Here is a 22412-nt window from a genome sequence, read left to right as displayed (position 1 = left end):
TAAACCTCATTTAAATCAGTGTAGATGATGTGTATTCTGTTTTCAGGCCCAAGTTCTTTAGGCAACATTGTAGAAGATGTCACACATCCATGTAATCCAAACCCATGTGCAGCTAATCAGCTATGTGAAGTAAATAGAAAAGGATGTCAATCTGGAGAGCTGTGTCTTCCATATTTGTGTGTGCCTGGTAAGGTTTTTTGGGCTTCTTTTTACTGAATTTTGCAGGTAAACGTACCATTGAAATGTTGAGGATTTTGAAGTGAACTGCAGTGCAATGGTTTAACCCAGCTGGCTCCTGCATACTGCACAGCCGCTCACTCACTTTCCCCTCTGGCGTGGGCAGGAACAGTTTAGTCACTGAAATAAAGTTAGTAATAATAATTGTCATGGTGCTGCTGAAGAAAAGGGAGATAAGAAAAAGAGAGGAATACAACCCAGAGGAACCAAGAGATGCGCAGTGCCACAGCTCCCCTCCCACTGACCCAATGCCCAGCCCTTCCACGAAAGATGTCTGGACGTGCAGCTGACAGCATTTCTGCTTCTGCTCCCTTCAGTGACACTTGTAATGTGGTTGCACCTCACCAGAAATCACTTATGGTCATTTGGGAACTGCTTTTTTAGAGCACTGGTGTTGTCTAACCTCTGCACAATGTGTAAACGTGAGCTGACTGGGGAGAGAGCCTCATGCAAAATGCGTTTCAGGTACCTGACTTTGAAATGGCAGGCTGGGTGGTGTCACTAACAAGGATCAAACCTACAAAAGGAAGTGTGAGTCTCTGCAATGTCCAACTTCTACAACCCCTTCATTGCTCTGCCCTAGGCACTAGGCACTGGTAGTGCTTGCCACAGTTTTCCCCTTTCCTTTAAAGCAGGATGTGTCATTCAGTGACATGAGGGGTCAGCTGTGGTTCTTGAATCAGTGCGGGAAGTGTGCATTTGGTGATCACTTGACTCGTGTGTGACTGAACAAGTCAGAGTAATGCTCTCACTCAATTTTTACACTGAATTGTGTGGAGCAGCCTCCTTTCTAGAGGAGGTGATAGAGAACATTGCCATAGCTGTCTCACATCAGTTCCCTCAGCCTCTTTTCTTCCAGCAGTTCTGTAGCTGAGCAGCAGTTTCCCCAGTGGTTCCTAATTAAAAAGGAAAGCTGGATTTTGTTTCACTCATACATCTGTTCTACTTAAGCTCTTTTAAAAGTGAGGATAGACTTCAGCTCATTCTTTGTGTGAGCCTACGGATATTGTTTTAGTTATGTTTCTATGACCCTTACAAATATTTTTGTTTTCCTGGAAAGCTGAACCATATTACCATACAGGTTGTATTGTCTTCACTTGCTATATAAGTCATTCAAAGTCATCTGAAAACAAGCTCATACAGAGCTTTTGAGAGACAATTTACTTCCTCTGAAGGTTGGAAAGTGACTTTATATTTTAATTAAAGACTTCTTAAAGACTTTCAGTCTTTTTATTGGCTGAAAGTTTCGGGGGGTTTGTTGCAGTTCACCCCTTGTAGGGTTATTTCAACCGGCTATTTATTTTTATTATTTTTCCCTGCAATTTTTAAAACCGATTTTTTTCGTTCCCATTCTTTTTTAAATCCACTTTTCCTGTTTTCTCTTCATTTCTCCCTCACATCTCTTGTAAGAATCCTTCAGTGTTCGCTTAAGAGGTACAAGTAGAGAAGAAAGGCACAATAAAATATATGAGAGAAGGGAAATAACTGAGCTTTGCTTGTGAGACCCTTTAATTCAAATTCTGTATTGGAGATGGTGAAGCACGTGGAGTATTTGTTACATAACATGTTTCATACTACTACAGAGCTGAAAAATTAATACTTGAGAATTATTGTAATTTCAAGTCTATTTCTCAAAAGTAACCTCTTTACAGATACTTCAGAACTTTTTCTCAAGCAATTGTCTTCTATTTGTGCTGCTTGTTGCTTCTGTGAAATGGGTGAAGGTATGGGCAAGAGTAAGGCTGCTCAAGAACACCTTATATTTTTTGCAAGTCAGTGTAGTAATTAATTTCAGTAGTGGCACTTTGCCCACGTGTTTACTACTTATGAGCTAAAATTTTTCCTTGTATTCAGGCTGCAAACTGGGAGAAGCCTCCGATTTTATTGTCCGACAAGGTACACTTATCCAAGTTCCATCCTCAGCTGGTGATGTTGGGTGTTACAAGATTTGTACCTGTGGACACAGTGGCTTGCTGGAGAACTGTATGGAAATGCATTGTGTTGACCTCCAGAAATCTTGCATTGTTGGAGGACAAAGGAAAAGTAAGTAATACAGCAGTGATGTATCCAGCACCTGCTCCTTACCTAAGGAATTTTTGAGCTACGTAATTTGGAGTATTAGAAAATACAAAAGCTGATGATTACATCCTTCTATTTAGTACTGGTTAAAGTCTTACATATGCTGGAAGGTTCCACTGTTGAAATCAGTACTGAACTGTGCCTGTCTCAAATCAATCACAGTCCTGTGTGAAGTGTATTCTCAGTACAATATTTCTTTTTAGTGTGGGATGATTTCTCTACTAGCTCCAAATGGTTGGTGAGGGGTTGTTTTGGTTTTGTTGGGGGTTTTTTCTTCCTTCTGGCTTGTGGCATCTGGACCAGTGAACTCCCAAGGATTGTGTTTCCACTCCAGTGGGTGGCGCAAAGACCTCTCTCCCTGCTTACTGATACAATGCAGTCTGGAGCAGGGGGTCCATCCGACCCCCGACAGCCGCTGCCGTGGGTGTCCGGATAGTGCTGGGCTGTTGGGCTCAGCCTGGCTGGGTCCCTTGGCTCAGCTCCCAGCTGCAGGCAACTTAGCGAGCAACTCTGGAGTGATTTCAGCTCTGGTAAATCCAGCTCTCAGTGATTTCAGCTCTGGTAAATCCAGCTCTCAGTGATTTCAGCTCTGGTAAATTCAGCCCTCAGTGATTTCAGCTCTGGTAAATTCAGCTCTCAGTTATTTCAGCTCTGTGCTCGCCGGTTCCTCGGACAGACGCAGGGAGATGGGGAGAGGAGAAGTCTGTATGTGGTTCCACAGCGGTGTCCTTTAATTTCAGCTCCTGTGAAGGGGTGCAGGGACAGTTCTTCTGCCGAACTGGGCAGAGATGGGGGTTTGTCGGACTCCAGAGCATCCCTCTGGCTGCCCTGGATGACTCGAGCCCCTGGCAAAGAGCCCAGGAACCTTGGCAGCAAATGAAAAACACCTGTGGATTCTATTTTAACCCATGGGAGAGGCTGCCGGCCTTATATGAGGAATTACAAGCAAAAAGGGTTTGAATGATGTAATAAATAAATTGACACAGGGTGGAAAAGCAGAATTTTGGGATTTTTTAGAATGAAATTCAGGGGTACAAGAGGGAGGAATCTGGGCGCACCCTAGCTTCTTCTTCCTTCTTCTTGTCCTCCACGTCTCGGTGTGATGGTGACACTTTTCTACTGGTTTAGGATAGGGACACACTGTCCAACATAGATCTTAGGTATTGGTACAGGAACTGTAAACACAGTGCACGTAGTTTTGAGCATATAATGTGGGAGACGTCCGGGGCTCAGAGGAGACTGCCATGGCTTCTGTGCTAGCTGGACCTCGGCAGGTCAGAGAGAAGCTATTATAGGTAAGGAAAAATAAACAACCTTGAAAACTCAGCTTCATGCGTTCCAGACATCTTCAGCTGCCGGGCTGGGGGAAAAAGAACTTTCACACTGTTAGGGTCTTGCCAAGTGACCCTGACAGGGGTTGATATAGGGTACAGGGGTGTTGGAAATTGTCCAATGGCCAGGGTTGAGGAGAATACGACCTATAGCCTTACAGAGAGATAACAAGGGTCTGAATGCAGAAGAGGGGCTTCTTTGGTCCAGTCACTGTGACTAGGCATTTCTTATCTTGGTTAGTGACTGCCAGGGAGGCCTTGCAGGGCCTCTGACTGCTACACTGATTCATTCAGCTTAAGGTTTGTAAATACTTGTGCAACTATTCAGAGTAGAAAGCACACATCTTAAAAGTAAAAATAGGATTAGATAAAAATATAGGATAGGTTGCGGTGATCACGTATAGGGTTTAGTGAGAAAAGCATACTGTTAAGCTACCTGTCTACATTGAACCATTCTCTTTTTCCCCTCGTCCCTTTGCTTTCCCACACATCTTCCTACTTGATTCATTCTAATTCCTCCTTTTCCTTTTCTTTGGCTCTTCCACTTAACATCCCCTAATACGTTTTGCACAATCTCATTGTTACATAAGAATTATAGTTTAAGATATTTATCCATGGGGCTAACATATGTCTAAAAATAAACGTGGAAGCAAATACATGATGATGATGAAGGTGCATTGAACACTGTGGCTTTTTAAAGTCTTCCTCACCATGGCAACTCCCTGTTTAAATTGGCATGGGTAACAAGGATTAATTTGGTTCTACCTAATCTGACAATCTAAGGAGTTCAAGGAGATGTGACAGGTTCTTAGAAGACTATATTGATTTATTTTCAGATTTACGCTTTGCTTTAGAGCTTTAAATGTGTATTTTTGCCATGCAGACTGACATTATAATCTTGGAAAAAGAAAAGAAAAAAAAACCAAAAATAAGCTTCTACTAAGGTAGGGGGGAACTTACAAAAGGTCTTGAATGTAAAATGGAGACTGTGCTGAGCTGTGACCCATCTGAAATTGGTGTCTTTTAATCAGCAAGCAAGAGATATTCTGCTGGTGAACAGTTGCATATCTCAGCACTGGACATTGTTTAGTGTCTGTAAATCAGCCCTTTTAAATTACTGTCAGACTGTTGCACAAGCAGAGCTAAAGCAAGGTAAAAATATCTCATTAGTCCGAAATAACTGAGGCTTCTTTTTTATCATGTGATATGAGTTATTTTCACATTAAGTAAAACTTAAGAAGCAAGGCACTTATTGTAGTTTCATTTGTCACAAACATAATTTTCAGATTGGGAACCAAACCCTAAATCATGAAAGAGCAGGAAATTGGGATATTTATTTCTCACAAAAGATACCATGTTGAGCTAAATAAGCAATTGAACTATTATTTTCATCACTCAGGAAAGTCTGCCTGCAGTATTCCAGGGAATGGAATGGCGGATTTTGGAATCTGTGTTTTTGTTGTTTGTCCAAAGAAGATAAAAAGCAACCAAACATACTTAAAGCTTTTCTTCTGTTATTTTGGGTTTTTTTATTTTTTCAGAGTTGGTACTATTTGTTCATGGAAGCAGAACAATGAAAACATTTTAACATTAACAATATATTTGATGGGCAGTTGTAGAAAATATCTGGTGAAAGTGGATGCTTTTAAGATACAGTTGTTAACAAATACAGTTTTTAAATGGTGACTGTGACTTTTTATGGACCATTCTATCCAAGGAAACCTGCAGTTTTTCACATTATTGGTAAAAATAATCACAAAGATGTGTGATGCTGTATTTGTATTTTATGGTTGCACAGTGTACAGCTCTCACTTGTTTTGGGAACCATAACAATATGTGTAGCTGTAGGTTTTCACTAAGTGCTGTCCATTTAAAAACAAACAAACAAGCTACTGCAACCCCAAAACCAGACAGCTCCTCTTTTGCCATAGTGACTTATGAAGTGTTTGTGGTGATTAAGACTCTAGGTATTATGTAATAAAAATAAAAATTACTAGGTTCCAAATTTGTTAGATGATGCATTGAAAGCAAAGAATTAAAAGTTTATGTTCACCATGTAAATATTTTGCAGTAACTATATTTCATTGGTTTATATGTCAGTCATATAAAAAAAGGTTTTAGACATAACATCTGAACTGTGTTTTTTAAAACCGTTCTCTATAAAGAAAACAACTCTGAATGTTTTGAATAATGCTGGTGGTTTTTTTGTGTTGTGAGTTGACTCCAGCCAATGAAATGATTACTGATGAGGACAGGTTGCTGTGTGCACTCTTTGACAATGAAAGACAATAGCACTGCACAGTTTTCAGGTGGATCCAAAGTCAAGTACTCAGAAGAATCACCTGAGATCCTGGGTTTGGCATTACCTTCTAAGCTTTTCTTCTTCTCTGCTGGCAAATTCTTTGCTCCTTTGAGAAGTACTGTGGTGTAAAGAGAGCTTTTTGTGCTGCAGAGGCTTTCTCTCCCACCCCCTCTTGTTCTGCCCTCATTTGTCTTCTGAATTGCTCCAGTCTTGAGGGGTTTCCATGTGCCAGTGTAATATTTTCTTTTAAATTCTCATTCTCAATCTCAACCCTTTGAAAAGAGATGAGAGGGAGTTACCTTATTTTGTAAGGTAATTACTATTATGTTTTCCTCAAGAGCTGTGTACTTGTTGATAGTCTTCAATAACCAGTTTGACTACGGATAGATCAGAGTCTGTCTTCGACATGAATTGATGTGATATAAAGCATATATCATGGTGAAGGGCAGTCATATGGGCAGTTCAGAAAACCAAACTGGAGTTGCTAAATTGAAGAAAAATCCTCTGCGTTTGCAGTTTGATTCTTAGATTCAGGTGTGAAAATGTTACTGACTTACAAAATACTTTCCAATCCAATGAAGGCTGGAATGAAGCATTTGGAACTTTTACCTCTTGGCAGACACATACAAGTTGTGCTTTATGTGTGAGACTAAAAGTTTAGGAAGCTTATGTAAATTTAAATTAGAACAATGTGTCTTTACAAAAGCTTTACCTTTAAGAAAATATGAAACTTGCTAGCCAGAATTTATTGTTCTTTAAAAAAATAAACAGAACACCTGATTTATACAGGCTTTGAAAGGACTAAGTGCTTGCTTCTGTGGTTAACTAATTAATCAAAACCATATGTGAACAGACTTTTCTGTAAGTGAATAAAGCAAAACTTGAAATCTATTGAAAAAATAAGGATGGAAATTTCAGTGGGAAAATATACTGAAAAGAAGCAATTTATGAGAATGTAATATCTGTGTAGTGCATATGAATATGTAGGTTTTGGGTCTATTTGCATTAATTGTATGTATTTACTTAATTTATTTGAAGGCCATGGAGCTTCCTTTAATATAGATTGCAATGTCTGTTCCTGTTTTGCTGGAAACTTGATTTGTTCAACACGTCAGTGCCTAACTGAGCACAGCTCAGATGATGAACGTCGGAAGTTTACAGGTAACTTTCCAAACCATGAAAACTCTAAGTTGAGTATTTTTAGAGCAGGAGTTATCAACTAAATTCTTTCTGCAGTACTAATGGAAAGCACCCGATAGTTTGTTATGATTATGGTTTTTTAACTATTTCTTTTTCTCACATCCAACTTGCACTGCAGGAATAAGCACATACTTTAAAAAAGAAAATCAATACTGAAAAATAAGACCTCAAGTAATACTGAAAAATAAGTAGATACAGGGTGCACTAGGTATGAGAGATAAAGAGTTTAGGGGGAAAATGGAGAAATCTGAGTAGAATGAGCAAAGAGGCAGGACACAAACTTCTCTTCCTGCTCCTTGTGCTCCAGCATTGCTAAATGGCAGGTGGGAGAAAGGGGCTGAAGGCAAGATGCCTCAGTGGTGCCTTATGTATCTTGTGTCGTGGAAAATGAGTGTGCACCCAGTCCCTGTTCTGTGTGTTGCTCTTGCAGGTTTGCCCTGTAACTGTGTGGACCAGTTTGTCCCAGTCTGTGGCCAGAACGGGCGCACATATCCCAGCGCGTGCATAGCTCGCTGCGTTGGGCTCCATGACAACCAGTTTGAATTTGGATCATGTATTTCCAAGGATCCTTGCAACCCAAACCCTTGTAATAAAAATCAAAGGTAAAAGCAGAATATGTTTTTCAGCTTTTCTTTGGCTTCATCCACTCATAAAGCAGATTTATGTGTTCTTTGAATGTGTTGTATATTGTAGCATTCTACTTGGGGCATTCTACTTGGGGCTATTCCAATAAAAAATAACTGTTTGAAGTAGCTGCTTTTTATTTATCATCATTAGTAATATTGGACTGTAATAACTGCTAGTTCTTGGTTCCAGTTTTGTAATGCTATGTCAATTAAATTCATTATGCCGATCTCAGTTTAGCAATAAAGAAGACTTCACATATACTTTCAAAAGTGGGAGAATCAAATTTTGTCAAAATGGCAATAACTGTCATTTTACTACTTTGTTTCACACCTTTTAGTAGTTTACAAAGAAGACCCACATCTGAATTCAAGACTTGGAGTCAGTCTTGCTTATTCATTCAGCAATCTGTGCTTTTTGTCTCTAAAATAGGAAAATATCAATCACCCTTTTTTTTTCTTAGGCTGAAATCTTGTGAAAACTATGCCTGTACAACCTCTGGTTTTTTAACATCAAGAAAAGCAAAATCTGCATAGACAAATATATTAAAACAAAAATATGCTTTGTACTAGTGTCAGGCAAAAAAAAAAAAAAAAAATCTGACCTTTCTTGCAGAGTCTGTGGCTCACAATATTGGTCTCTGTCTTCCAGTTTTCCCAGTGTTGTGCAATATTGCAGTCTCCTTTGAATTAGTGCATTTTTCTGTTTTGAAAGAAAGCCATCAAAGTAAGTTGTGTAATATTGTGCTTTCATGAAAGCTGATTGTAGCAATTTTAGGGTTTTTTCCTTTTTCTGCGCTTAAAATGCCATGATGCAGAAAAATACTGAGAAAACACTGTAATTTTGTAACTGTTACAGCCATAATGGCATTCAAAATTGGAATTTCAAACCTGCATTGTGGATAAACATTTTTTACTTTTTGTGTTTGAAATTTGGAGAGTACATAGAGGCTTTCCAGTTTTTCAAAATATCATTATGCTTAGAACCTCAGCTTGTAGTTTCAGTAAAGGACTGTACACAATACATTTTTCTGGGTCAGTTTGATAATACTGCTCAAACTGAACATGCTCATCTGAAAGTGCCCCTGATGCACTTGGAATGTCTTTAGGATCTTATATTCCACTTGTGAAGTGTTTAAATCTCAGAATTTCCGAGCCTTCCCTAATATCAGAGGCGTGTCTGTAATGCATGGGAGTGCAGCACTCAGAGAATAAGGACATATTGTGCATTATCCAGTGGTGGCAGCACTGCTGTAATTTATTGAAGGAGGAAGTTGTCCAGAGAGGCCATGAGACCTTTTATCAGCCTGCTCAGCAGACTGCGTTGGCTGGCATTTCTCTAGCAGAGGGATGCCTTGCAGGGCCTGTGCCAAATGTTTTGCAGATAAGATTGTGGAAGGTACATGTTTTATTGAAAAGGGAAAGAAATTGTGCTGGTTTTCTGTCTGTACTTGTCTCTGAAGGCTGCAGAGGAATGGATGGTAAGAAAGGGTAAATACAAGATTTTTCTATTTGTTTGCAGTCATCCTCTAGATGGGATGTCGTACAATATTCCAAACCTCCAAAGCTAGAATCCAATTAGATATTTGTAATTGAAACCATATAATCTTGTAGGTCTTGTTTTCACCCCTTTCTCAGAGAAGGGCAAGACTAGACCTCTGCAATAGAATCTTTTCTTCTTGCTGTTCCATGTTTTCTGTAGCTTACATGTTTCTAAATATTCATATACAAAATGAAGTATGGGAGTAGATAAGAAGTTTTTCCAAGCATTTGTCAGTAATCCATTGAAAAATACTTGGTAAAAGATAAATGCTAGTGGAAACCGCAGTTGTGTTGACATACATTGAGTAAACGAGGTGTGAAACTGTCCCAGGTTTGTGATGAGACCTGAAAAGGGCTATTCAGAGTGTTCTATCACTTGTATTTCCTGCAGCTCTGCTGCGCCACAGTTAGTTCTAAAGCACTGGAGAAAATTTCACTGAAAATATTTTCCCTCAAAAAATAATCCCATGACATGACATGAAATTATTATGGCTTTCTGCAGGTGCATACCAAAGAAACAAGTTTGCTTGACCAGTTTTGAGAAGTTTGAATGCAGCCAGCATGAATGTGTGCCAAGGCAGTTAAATTGTGACCAGACACGGGATCCTGTTTGTGACACAGACAATGTGGAATACACTAACTTGTGTACTTTGTACCAAAAAGGAAAAAGTTTAGCATACCAAGGACCATGCCAGGTAGGAAGTGGTTCTGGCAATAAGTATCAAATCTTCTTTGTTACTTGGTGTTCAGTTTATCTATTTTATTTTTAAAATGTGGTTTGTTTCTTTGGGTCTTTTTTTAAGTATTCTTTTTGGGGTTTATAGCTTATAAAATGTTCTAATAAAAAGTAGTAATCTAAAAACTTATTTTTAACTAATATAAAATAATTTCACAATCTTCAGAATTTTGTCAAATCTTTCTCTGCTTTAGTTAACAGTTGTCTCACAGCCAATCAAAAGTTCTACTTATGCTTTCTTAGGGGTAATACTCTTGATATTTATATCTTCCTATATATGCTATTAAAGCTTGTACGCTAAGGTGTGTTGCAGTAATTAGTGCAATTCCATAGTTACTTAAATGCTAATTCTGACTTAAACTTGTTTAAATATAAAATAATGCCCAGTCATACAAAGTCTTTACCTTTTGTGTGATTGTGCCTCAGGTTTACCAAGTTCATTGCTCAGTATCTATTTACAGACTAGGCAGTGTGTAATAATTTCCTAGTTAGTCTGCATTGGATTAGTCTTCATATTAGTCCTTAAGAAGGATTAAAATTAGGTTTAGTTTTTGCATCCCACCGCTCTCTACGGTGGTGTTGGATGAGCTACTTCTGTCACCTTACAATAACACATACACAAATATAAGAAATATAGGTAAATAAGTGATATATAAAAATATACAATGTGTTAGAAACACATGTGCACGCACACTCAATTTTAAGTACACAAAACAACACTAAGATGAATGAATAAGTTACTAATCAGTTGTTAACAAATTAATTTTATTAGAATATTTTAAGGTATAGTGAATTTATAATGATTTTAGTTTATTTTAGAAGTTAATTTAAATACAGTCATTTTATTTAAGCATTGGACAGAACAAAAGTTGTTAGTTTCTGAAATATGTTTTATTGTGCATTTCTCAGACTCTGTCACCTTCTTGAAGTACTTACCCTTTTCATTTATGGCCCATTCATAAACTGTCAGGTTAATTTCTCTGGCTTTCCTACCTTTTCAAAATTCTGACAACATTAGTAGTGAATTCCCATGAACTTTGGCTTTCCTTGTGTTGAGACTACTCAGCAGTTTGTGCAGCAGGGCTGAGCTGATGCTGCCGGCGTTGCTGTGTGTTGCAGCCCTTCTGCAGGTCGCTGGAGCCGGTGTGCGGGCACAACGGGGAGACCTACGGCAGCGTCTGCGCCGCCTATGCCGACCGCGTGGCCGTGGACTACCAGGGGCACTGCCAGGCCGTGGGCGCGCTCTCCGACCACGGCTTCCATTCCGAGTGTGCCTTCGTCAGCTGCCCCCAGCTCTCTGCCACGGCCTGCAAACCAGTCCTTGCGCCAGGTGGGGCAGGTCCCTGCAGAGAGGGGAGAGTGCCCTGGGCTCTGGGGATAAATAGGGCGATACTTGGAACAAAACGCAGCCTTTAGAATGTTGTATTAACAGAAAGCATAAAGTAATGACTCTGCTTAGAGCTAAAACAAGCCAGTAACGGGACTCAGATGAGTAAACCTGAAGTGGAAAGGCCTTGGATTTAGGGGGATGCTCCTTTGGTCTCTTAGAGACTGTCAGCTGGGATGGGTTTGGGAGAAACGAGTGACCTCTGTGGTGTCCAGGGTACGATGCTTCTAGGAATCAAGTGAGTAATTTTTCGGAAGTGGCAGCACAGATACTATTGTGGAATGCTGAGCTGTCATCAGCATAGGGTTCCCAGAAGGGCAAAGATGGTATTTAATTAAAAGACAGAGTAAAATACTGTATGTATTCACAGTGCTGTAGAAGACAGCAGTAGTTTTGCAGTGTGCTGGCTTGAGCCACTTTTTTATTGTTTTCACAAGTGCTTCCTTTATGAAACAATAACTAATCATAGGTAATACACAGAGCAAGAAAAGCTCTGTTCTTGAAATGTATGTTTTATTTATTTTTCTCCTTTGTCACCCCCTTTGAAAAAGGTCTTCATGTTTTATAATCACATTTAGTACTGTAAATGTCACTGTGAATGTGAATTACATATAAGTTGGAGAGTGGATTTAATATAGAGGCATGGATAGAAAGTTGAAATATTATCCCTTTGGTTTCTGACATGGTGAGGAAAAACAGTTGGAGAAATACAATGTCTGTCAGACAAGCACTTTTTCTCCCTTGTTATCTAAAGATTTTACTCTCCAACGTGTTGTAACTGCAGAAATTAATGCTTGCAATGTGCATAAGCACTATTAGCTCTTGAAATGCATCATTTCTGTAGGTGATATGCATGCATCCATGCAAAATCTTGTGGTACAAACAGTGCCTCCAGTTTTTAGCTTACAATAATGAAGGATTTTAAAAAGAATGAAAATTCATCTTGTTGCTTCTTGCTGATAGTAGCAAATGTGTGTCGAAAGGTAACTGATTTTGCATTATAAATGTTTTCAATGTTAAAAGAACATAAGAAATGCGCAATTCTGCTGTCAAATTGAAACATTTGCTTTAGTAATGTTACTATTTTCATTTTCAGTTAATATTCAAATTTTGACTATTGCTAACTTAAAAGTGAAAAGACTATTTGTTTTAATTACTGAGATTTCTTTAATTCACATAGGAGCCTGCTGTCCGCTATGTGCTGGAATGCTGAGAATCTTATATGACAAAGACAAGCTGGATAATTTTGCAAGGGTAAACAGTTCAATCATGCCTAATGTTAAGTGGTATATGAAAAGTCAAGTTACCATGCACTTCCTCCTGAAAGGTTAACATGTTATAAAAGCCATTATTTTTAGTTGTTATTTGTGATTGTAGGGTGGTTTTTTTTCCTTATACTGCTTATACTTTCCTTTATTTCTTTATCTGAGTCATAAATTGAATTATAATCCAAAGCAAAACAGAATTAGATTATGCACAAACAAGCAGACTCAGGTTTGCAGTTTGTAATACTGCTGTTTGCAGTTTTTGACTTGTAATAATGCAGACAAATTAAATTATTCTACTGTGATCTATGATTCTACTGCTTTCCTGTCAGAGATTTTATGTTTATAGGTGCTGTGTATGTGTGCTGACCAATTTTGCTGCATAACAGTATCTGTAGGGTCATGACTGCATCCTGGATAGCTGTCCAGTTGTCATCTCTAGTGGTACCAGGGACATACTGGCTACTGCAGCTTTTCAGTTCATACATTACAATATGTGACTGTGAAGAAGAATTTTTAGTTTCTGTTAGAAGCAGGCTTTCTAGTTAAAGAAATGTATTGGTCTTATTCAAGTAGTTGGTGATAACTGCTCTCACCTACTAAGCACCCTAATACCTGGATTGTAATGTCTGCCTCTTTTAGTTCAGACACCTGTTTCATGTGAGAAAAAACTCCTTCAAATACTAGAGTTCTATAAATCTAGGGCTGCTCTGCCTCTTGTTTCCCAGTGTGGGAGCACAAACCACTGTAACAGATAACCAGTTACATTATTTTGAGGTACGTGATGCATAGACACGCTAACCATGAAGGTGGACAACACATATCAAAACCACAGTTAATATAAGAATATTTTTCCTCTTTCTTTCCTTAACTTTTTTTTTTTTTTCACATTTTTGGAGGGGTTGTTTTTCTTGGAATCAGGGAATTATTTCTTTGAATGATGTTTTAGAAGCGTTGAATCCTTTAGGTCTTTTGCTAGCATTAAGAGTAGAGTTTGGAATGGCTGAAACATACTTTCTGGCATGACATAATGTTATAAAACTGAGAATTTTACATAATATCACATCATCCACAGAGTTCTTTGTTTTCTTCCAGGTAACAAATAAAAAGCCAATAACGGTACTTGATATACTTGAAAAAATCCGCCTGCATGTGTCAGTGCCACAGTGTGATGTGTTTGGATACTTAAGCATAGAATCAGAAATTGTAATTCTCATCATTCCTGTGGATCAGAACCCCAAACCATTGCAGGTAGATGATGTTATTTTTTTATTTACCCAGCATTAATTTGCTTCACTTTTGTATGTGTAGGATGGTGCTTGTTTCTCAGGCAGATACGTTGTTTGTAATTTCATTGCTCATGCCCTGTTATGTCCAACTCAGCTCCAACTTCTGTCTCCTTCTCTAGCAGAAATAGCCCAAAACGTTTTCCAGGACTTGGGAAGGAAAGTCTTGCCAGCCTGGTCAGTCAGCCTGGTCATGTCTCACTCCCATCTGCAGCAGGTGCTGTCAGATTCCTGGGGGGAGGAGGCCACCACTGCATACCTCATTGGTGGCACCCATTGCTGAGCTAGATGCTCTCTCAACTTTCAAAGCTTTGGACCTCCAGATATTAAGCTTGTTCAAGCTTAAACTTCACCAGAGGCAGCTTCTAATGCTTTTAAAGAGACTTATTACTAAATTCCTTTCTAGGGTGCAGTTGAAAATGAAGTGGAAAAAATTAATTTCCTAACAGAAATCCATTAATAGCATCATGCCAGTGGGGGAATGGAAACCCGTGGTTTCCCACGTTCTGTTACTTCCATTCTTTTCTCCCTCATTTATCTCTCATTTGGAATAAAAATCCCAGGAAGGAGGAAATCTGGGTTTTTCCACCATTGCAGACTTCAAGGAATTAAGTTGGTCAATCAGGAAGGAAGTTCTCAGTTTTAGAGGCACTTTCTTTAGTGGTAATTCACTGTGGGCTTTTTTGCATCAACATTCAAAATGTATCATCCCACACTAACTTGTATATAGCTTCATTCCTTTTCTACTGCTCGGGGTTTCCACAGGAGTTTTTATAGTACCAAAGTCTATGATTAGACCTCTGATCTGTTTTCCAAGTGCTCCCCAGAATTATATAAATCTTATGTGCCGATGGGAATATTTTTGCATTGGCATTTTACATGGTAAGAAGATAAATAATAACTTTTTTTCCCTCTAGATTGAAGCCTGCAATAAAGAGGCAGAAAAGATCGAGTCTCTGATCAATTCGGACAGCCCAACATTAGCATCACATGTGCCACTGTCAGCTCTAATTGCATCTCAAGTACAAGTTTCATATAGCATTTCTTCTGCTTCTGCTCAAGTGGTGCCTGCTCTGCACTCCCTGTTCATAAGCCTTCTATTCCCCTTGTCATCAGCATTGAGATACTGCATATAACTGCTTGGGAAATATGCATGAGCATTGTGGCATTTTTATTATGAAGGACGTATGGAGTTGTTGATCACTGAACCAGAAAACAAAAAACGTGGAAGATTTGGTGAACTTACATTTTTCAATGAAGGACTAAAAGTATTTGAATAATGTGAAAAGATTATTCTCTTATTCATAACTAGTCAGGTGACTGTTTCAGCACAATTAGATTGGAAACATAAATATGTTCTGGAAGGTTCTGACATTATGGATTTACGATTTTGAGGAGAAGGGATCTTACAGAGTTTTTTCAGCCATGAACTAAACAGTGTTTTGAGTTTACTGAAGAATGCTAATTTTATATTATTCAGATGCATATCAGTGACAATGAAAGCATGTACCTATTTTAAAGATAATTTTTGGAAGAAACAGATTGCTGCTACTTAATTACCTTACCAAAAATTTAAGAGTTTATTCCCATGTAAATATGCTTTCATGTTTTATTATGAAGAAAATAACTAGCCCTGGGCCTATTTCAGTAGACATCTTTTCTTGGACTAGTGAAGACTTGCAGGACTTTGGGCTCACTGCTTGTAAAATGACAATCAAGCTCTATGCTAGTTCCTGACTTCAGTGAAGAGATGTGTTCTTTTTATAGTTTTGTACATTTCAGAATCTCATATTGGATGCAAAATATAAAGAATCTCAGTATCTATATTTAAGTGCCATTTAAAATATTGCAGTATTTGCATGTTATCTAATGAAATTTATACTTTAAATGTTTATACAAACAGTATGTTTTATTACTTATTGTATTTTATGCACCTGACTTTACTCTACATTTTTATTTTATATCAGTATTATGATAGCCAAGTTTTGAAGTATATACAGAAAAACTTATTTTTGCCAAAATGCTGAACTTTGAAAGAAAGCACTGAAAACTTTTTGAACATGTATGTTGTAGCATGTTTGTAGCAATTATTTTCTGCTAAGTCTTTTAAATGCAAAAGCATTAAAGCTTTTTATTTTAATAAATACTTGTGTCTTGTGTCCTTGTGTAGAATGCATATAATGTTATGGATTCTGCAACGCTGCATATATTTCCCTTTCTCTCTCAAAATAAGCACTAAAAACTAACTGCACTTACATTCATGCATGACTCACACAGATAGTGTTCACAATAGATGTCAAGAGGGTCTCAAGGGTGAAAGTGTTCTTGCCAAATACCTTGAGGAAGACTCATGCACATAATCATCCAAGCAACAAAAAATTTGAGTATGTCGATAATCCATCTGTTTCTGAAATGTGTTATGTGTATTCTTTAGACTTGGACACAGAAATAGAATGGATGCATTTTTGAAAAGGTTTTTGAACTGAAATGGCTCAGATGATAGCTCCAAAAACTTCAAACAATTCAGATTGTTTAATTTTTCCAAATCACTAGCAAGTATCTCTTCAATATGTAGTTTCTTAGCTTGACTAGCATTTAGCTGAAGCAAATCTGATGCTTACTTAAAAACGGAATTATAAATGTCTTGAGAAAAAAAAATTATATATACAGATATGTGTGTCTTTATATGTATATATATATATATATATGCACCACACTGGAAAACTTAGTAAAGAGCTTTAAAAGCACACTTTTTATGGAATAGAATATAGAGTGAATTTACTGTTATATGTATGTGAAAATTTTCTTTGATAAGAAATTATAACAAAAAAGTTGTTTTAATTTGTGTGATGAATCTGGAAGAAGCAGAATTTAAGCCCAGAGATTGTGATTCTGTAATTTATATGTCAGTGCCCATTGCTTGGCCTTTGAGAGGTTAAATACGTACAAGACCAATGAGCTTTCACAGAATCCTAAATTCTGAAACAGAAGTCCAGCATTCAGACTGTACAGGGTTTATACTCTTTTTTCTGGATGAACAAAAGCACTTAAGTATTTCCTAGGTTTTCTCAAGACCTTGGACTACCTCAAAAGAATGAAGAAACTTTACTCGTGGGTTTTCAATTCAGTTGAACTGGATAAAAAATAGAAGAAACCAAGCCCAGTCTTAATTGCAATTTAGGAAATCTGAACCTGAAGGGACAAATCTGATACAGGTTTTAGAGGCGTTTTCCATAAAGGTGCTAACAATCTTCTGTCACCATCTGTGTGGAAATCTGGGTTCACTTAAAAGGAATGGAGACAGCACAAGGGCACTTCAAAGCCGCACAAGGGCACTTCAAAGCCACACAAGGCTGTTGGTTGCTTTTATGACAGGACCCCGATGAAACATTTACCAAATATTATTTGATTCTCTGCTGTAAACCAGCAATAGCAATAACTGGCTCCAGAGAGATGCCACCGTCCTCCTTCAGTTTGCTTAGTTTGGCTCTTCCCAGCAGGGTGGTATGGAAGCAGAGATGCCAGAGGTGCCACTTTGTATACCCCAGGAGAGGATGGGCCACAGAGACAAATACCAGAGTAAGTAAAAGCAAGAGATTTCTGGCTGAGTTCTGAGTCTAGCAGGAACTGGCATCTGAATTTTGGAGGTGTGGAACAGTCAGTTCTGAGTGGGCACAAAATAATACCTGAAACTGCAGTGTCACTTCACAGCCTCACTCCTCCCCATTGCTCTGCTTTTATGGGGCTTTACTCACTGTCATCACTTGGAGATTTGCACATGTGTCTCTCAATTCAAAGGTTAAATGTTATTTATACATCTCTACTGAGTTCATGATACTTCTTTAGCTCTTCCTTTTACACATAACAAAGGATATTTCAAAACTTTTCCCCGCCATCTCTAGTTCTAGGTAGGCCTGGGAGCATTTACATGAGCAAATACAAATACATGAATACTCTTTGAGATTGTGGCCTAAGTGTTTCATATTTAAAGTCTGGACTGTTAAGGTGACCCTATCAAGTGAATCCCAAACAGTAACAATTAGGGGAAAAAACATTTTTCTGCCAGAGTTGTGCAAGACTGATTGCAACTTCCTGCAAGTTCTTTGAACTGGTGCTTTTATACAGTGAGTCAGTGGCTCCAACTACTCCATGGGGAGCAGTAATGAAGGTGAAAACTGCAGGTAACCCTGTCACCTCCTGTGAGTGGCTGCACCTCCCACTGCTAAGGCATTCTGCCTTACATATCGGCGTTCAAGCACTGCTTGTTTTGTGCTCTCTCTTAGCCCTCTCTGGGCCACAAACTTTTGCAGTGCCCGTTGCATAAGCCAAAGAGAGTCTTAGCCCATGAACAAATAAAATCTCTGTGAGAAAAATGTTTCCAAGCCCTAGCAGGTTGGTTTGTCTCATGTTCACAACTACAGTCAAAAGGAAATGCTGATATACATCAGCTTTTGTTAATTAACACCATGAAGCTGAAGGTTTCAATTATATTTGAAGCTACGATTCTATACAAATTCAGTGCTACCACTATATGCATTATGGAAGGCCATTTGTGTATAACTAATATTGAAAGAAAAGGTGCTTACTTTGAAAAGTGGGGAAACGTCAATTGCCCAAAACCTTTCTTAATTTTAATGGACTTTGTATACGCACTGCTTAATGAAAAAAGGTGGGAGCATTTAATCTCAATATAAGAAAGACTTTTTTTTACAGTGACAACAGCAAATCCCTGGAATAAACTCTCCAGGTACATGGTGGAGTACCCCCAGCTGGAAGTTTTCAAGATACAACTGGACATAGTGCTAAATGAACCAAAAGGTTGGATCAGATGAGGCAACAGTGAAATATCTAACTAAAAGCTCTTGTAAAAGGATTTTTTTTTGCCTTTCAGTACCTAGGACATTAAGGAGAATAAAAAATAAAAGACAGCCTTCCCTGAAGATGCAAAAGTTCCTGAAATCGTGCAGTAATCCTACCATTACTTACATAAAGAAAGGTTATTAACCTTGCATTTTTCATTAGATTATCGTATCAATGAGAACAATTCTGATTATATGTGCAAATATATAACACATCTGTGAACCTATAAATGACTGTCAAACTCGTATTAACAGGTTATTAGAGTTAACAGAGTTAATTAGATCTCAGTCCTTTCTTAAAACAGAATAAATCTATTCTTCCACACCAGATTATTTTCTGATTTGCCTTCCTCAAAGCTGGATTCTGCTTCATTTGGCCAGGTCCACTAAGGAGAGTAACCTGAGCCAAAGGGTGTTGATGCCTCTGTAATTCTGACACTCCTTCATAATTCCATAGCTTCTTGCTATAAAGAGCCACCCCTGTGTTTTTGCAAATGCCTTCTGTTGTGCTTGGCAAGATTTCTCAATTTGCCTCTTAGTGCTCAGTTCTCAGCATGAGCTGCAATATGTACAAAGGTCTTCAGTCTGCTTTATCAAGTTCTGACTCTACTTCTAAGCCAACATTCCTCTGCAACATTGCTGAATGGTCCTGGGGAGTTAAATGATTCAATCAGTGGGTCATGATATATAGCACAACAGAAGTTCTCGCTACTGCTAATGTGGCAGGTTTCAAATTAAAGCTTGCTTTTCAGCTTGGTGTTCTGCAATTCCTCACTGTTGGCTGACAGTGGAGGAAATGGATGGGTTGTTACTACTGTTTGGTGTATAAATTTATTTTTTAGCCACGTTTTAAGCTGCAACAGCAGGAGCAACATTCAGTAAATATAAATGAAGATATATTCATATGCACATATATGCTTGTATACACACAAATATACACATATATATATGCATATGAATATATTTATATCACAGTGTTCTGTATCAGGCTCCATATCAGCCTCTTCAGGAGGAGCACATTTGGCCATTGTAGAAAATTTAGCAATTTATTTTAGTAAAGAATCCAAATATGAGGGGTTAATACTTTGAATTTCAAGTACAAATGGCAATCAAATATGCAGGATCAAAAAGACTTATTACATAATTTATACATGATGTTGTCTGGCAATATTCACGCAAAAAGGTTAAAGATTACTTTGGATGGTTTCGTTCTCAAGTGCACTCAGCTGCAGCAGTCAATTTTCCTCTGAGTTCCCTCTGGTCTTTTCACTCCTGTCCCTCCTGCTCAGGGTAGTAAGAACTTACAAGTACCAGTGGAATTGATGGCATCAGTCAGGAGCCATCAGACAGCTGCCACGTCGGAACCTCTGGCATAACAAAGTAAGTTTAAATATTTGCAGCCAGTAATTCCATGCAGCAACTGAGCTGCTGTCAGTAAGGCTGTGGCTGTGTTGTCATTAGCAGCGGCTGTGGGCACCACCATCTTCATCCAGATCAGAAGCAGGGACACATCTTAGCCAGAAAACAAAATACAACAAGCAGCCCGTCTGGCTTCCATGCTGGAAAACAAATGCTGTCACACACACACATTCCCTGTGCATGTGTTGAATATGGCAGGTTGTGCATTTTGCTTCTTTGCCAGGCTTGAAGTGGCAATGTAATGCAGTCTGGAGCAGGGGGCCCATCCGACCCCCGGCAGCCGCTGCCGTGGGTGTCCGGATAGCACTGGCTGGGCTGGGCTCAGCCTGGCTGGGTCCCTCGGCTCAGCTCCCAGCTGCAGGCAACTTAGCGAGCAACTCTGGGGTGATTTCAGCTCTGGTAAATCCAGCTCTCAGTGATTTCAGCTCTGGTAAATCCAGCTCTCAGTGATTTCAGCTCTGGTAAATTCAGCTCTCAGTGATTTCGCTCTGTGCTCGCCGGTTCGTCGGACAGACGCAGGGAGATGGGGAGAGGAGAAGTCTGTATGTGGTTCCACAGCGGTGTCCTTTAATTTCAGCTCCTGTGAAGGGGGCAGGGACAGTTCTTCTGCCGAACTGGGCAGAGATGGGGGTTGATATAGGGTACAGGGGTGTTGGAAATTGTCCAGTGGCCAGGGTTGAGGAGAATACGACCTATAGCCTTACAGAGAGATAACAAGGGTCTGAATGCAGAAGAGGGGCTTCTTTGGTCCAGTCACCGTGACTAGGCATTTCTTATCTTAGGTGAGTGACTGCCAGGGAGGCCTTGCAGGGCCTCTGTCTGCTACAGCAATGTAAACTCTGGATCAGCGTCTTGTAGCTGCAGTACTTTCTGAAGTGTGGCTCATATCTATAATGCAGGACTTTCTGTATCCCTGCACCACAGCTTTAGGACCTCACTCAAGGCCCAAAGGACTCAAAAGAGATGTGAGAAATGCAAGTACACATTTCCAAAGTAGAAAAAACTTAAATCTATCATATTTTCCTTTCTGGCTTTAGGTTTCAACAGGAGAAACTGTACAGGCAGAGTCAGAGGAATGAAACCATGTAGCAGAATGATTATCATAGAGACTATCAGAAAAGAGAGATGGAAACTATTATTTCCTTCCACACAGAATGCAATAAGGATGTGCTATGTGCTATCACAAGCAGCCTCAACACAAACTTCTCACCCTGCTCTGGGAGATGGAACAGCCAGGCAGTGCTAGTCAGTGACCACAGCTTAGGAACAGAGCAAGCAATGTTGTGGCCTATGGACGGGAGCCGAGTTACCCTTGTCCCAGGTCAGACAGTTGTGATGGCAAAGCAGCTAACACAGTACAGATTGGAACAATAGTGATACATGGAACAGAAATGCATCTCATTATTCTGAGAAGGATTTTTAGTCAAGTTTAAGCACACTCAAAAATATGCAAAGGCTTGATTACAATCCAGTAACAGCATCTGTTATGTTTATGTGGAGAAGTTTCTCTTGGCAACTGTTTAAAAAACTTCAGAGGCAAACATGGGTGTGAGCCTTGCCAGAGCCTCGGAAATGCTCTTTGAACTTTTCACATCATTGTTGCTGCATCAAGAACATGTGCAGTACAGAAACACAGACTGTTAACCATTACTGTGGCCCTTCTTGCTCTGATGCGTGACCCATGATCCATCACACCTTGTGTTCTTTTTCTGTTACGTAATCAGAAGCAGCACACTCACACTCAATGAGAAAATAAATAGCAAATCCACACAATTATAAGCAGACTGAGTTCACATCACTGGACCACACTCTTCAATAAAAATATTGTTCAGTCCTTGTTCTCAGTCCCAACTTTCCCAAACTGAATAGTTCACCTGAGTTTCCTGTGTACAGTAGTGCTGTCCATCAGCCATGAACTGCACAGGTGAAGATAAAGGCATTGGCAGTGTGGATGTAGCAACTGTGCCATCCTTTAATGCTCTGATTTTTAACAGGAGAGAAGCTTCCTACCAGAACATAGCAGGAACATTTGCTCTTAGTAAATGGGTGTGCAGCTGCTGCTTATCTTTGATACATGTTTACTGCCCTCTGCAGCAGTCTTTGAACTACTTTGTTACTGGCAGATGTCATTTTCCAAGGCCTCATT

General features: G+C 39.1%; 2 protein-coding genes and 1 long non-coding RNA gene across 6 annotated transcripts in view; 1 reads left to right on the top strand and 2 right to left on the bottom strand.

Moving 5' to 3' along the window:
• The window catches only part of RECK (reversion inducing cysteine rich protein with kazal motifs), a 47911-nt gene extending 31779 nt beyond the window's left edge, over positions 1–16132 (top strand). For 3 of the 4 annotated variants that reach the window (XM_030265618.4, XM_030265617.4, XM_072924208.1), the window contains 9 exons: positions 47–187; positions 2092–2280; positions 6988–7110; positions 7580–7751; positions 9817–10009; positions 11170–11380; positions 12618–12691; positions 13798–13953; positions 14906–16132. In XM_030265618.4, coding sequence (XP_030121478.1) covers positions 47–187; positions 2092–2280; positions 6988–7110; positions 7580–7751; positions 9817–10009; positions 11170–11380; positions 12618–12691; positions 13798–13953; positions 14906–15124 — 1478 coding nt within the window. In that variant the 3' untranslated portion in view covers positions 15125–16132. Of the gene's footprint in view, positions 1–46; positions 188–2091; positions 2281–6987; positions 7111–7579; positions 7752–9816; positions 10010–11169; positions 11381–12617; positions 12765–13797; positions 13954–14905 lie in introns of those variants that run through there. The other variant, XM_072924207.1, reaches the window with a different exon arrangement.
• RBFA (ribosome binding factor A) overlaps positions 1–22412 on the bottom strand; it is a 399231-nt gene that overhangs the window by 323947 nt on the left and 52872 nt on the right. The window lies entirely within an intron of this gene.
• On the bottom strand, positions 184–11286 carry LOC140682340 (uncharacterized). Its single transcript, XR_012053958.1, has 3 exons — positions 10987–11286; positions 8378–8475; positions 184–357 (listed from the first exon to the last, which is right to left on the bottom strand). It is a non-coding gene; the product is annotated as an uncharacterized lncRNA (long non-coding RNA).

The sequence above is a fragment of the Taeniopygia guttata genome, chromosome 2 (genome assembly GCF_048771995.1).
Source record: "Taeniopygia guttata chromosome 2, bTaeGut7.mat, whole genome shotgun sequence".
Taxonomy (NCBI): Eukaryota; Metazoa; Chordata; class Aves; order Passeriformes; family Estrildidae; genus Taeniopygia; species Taeniopygia guttata.
This window is presented reverse-complemented; position numbering and strand designations above follow the sequence as displayed.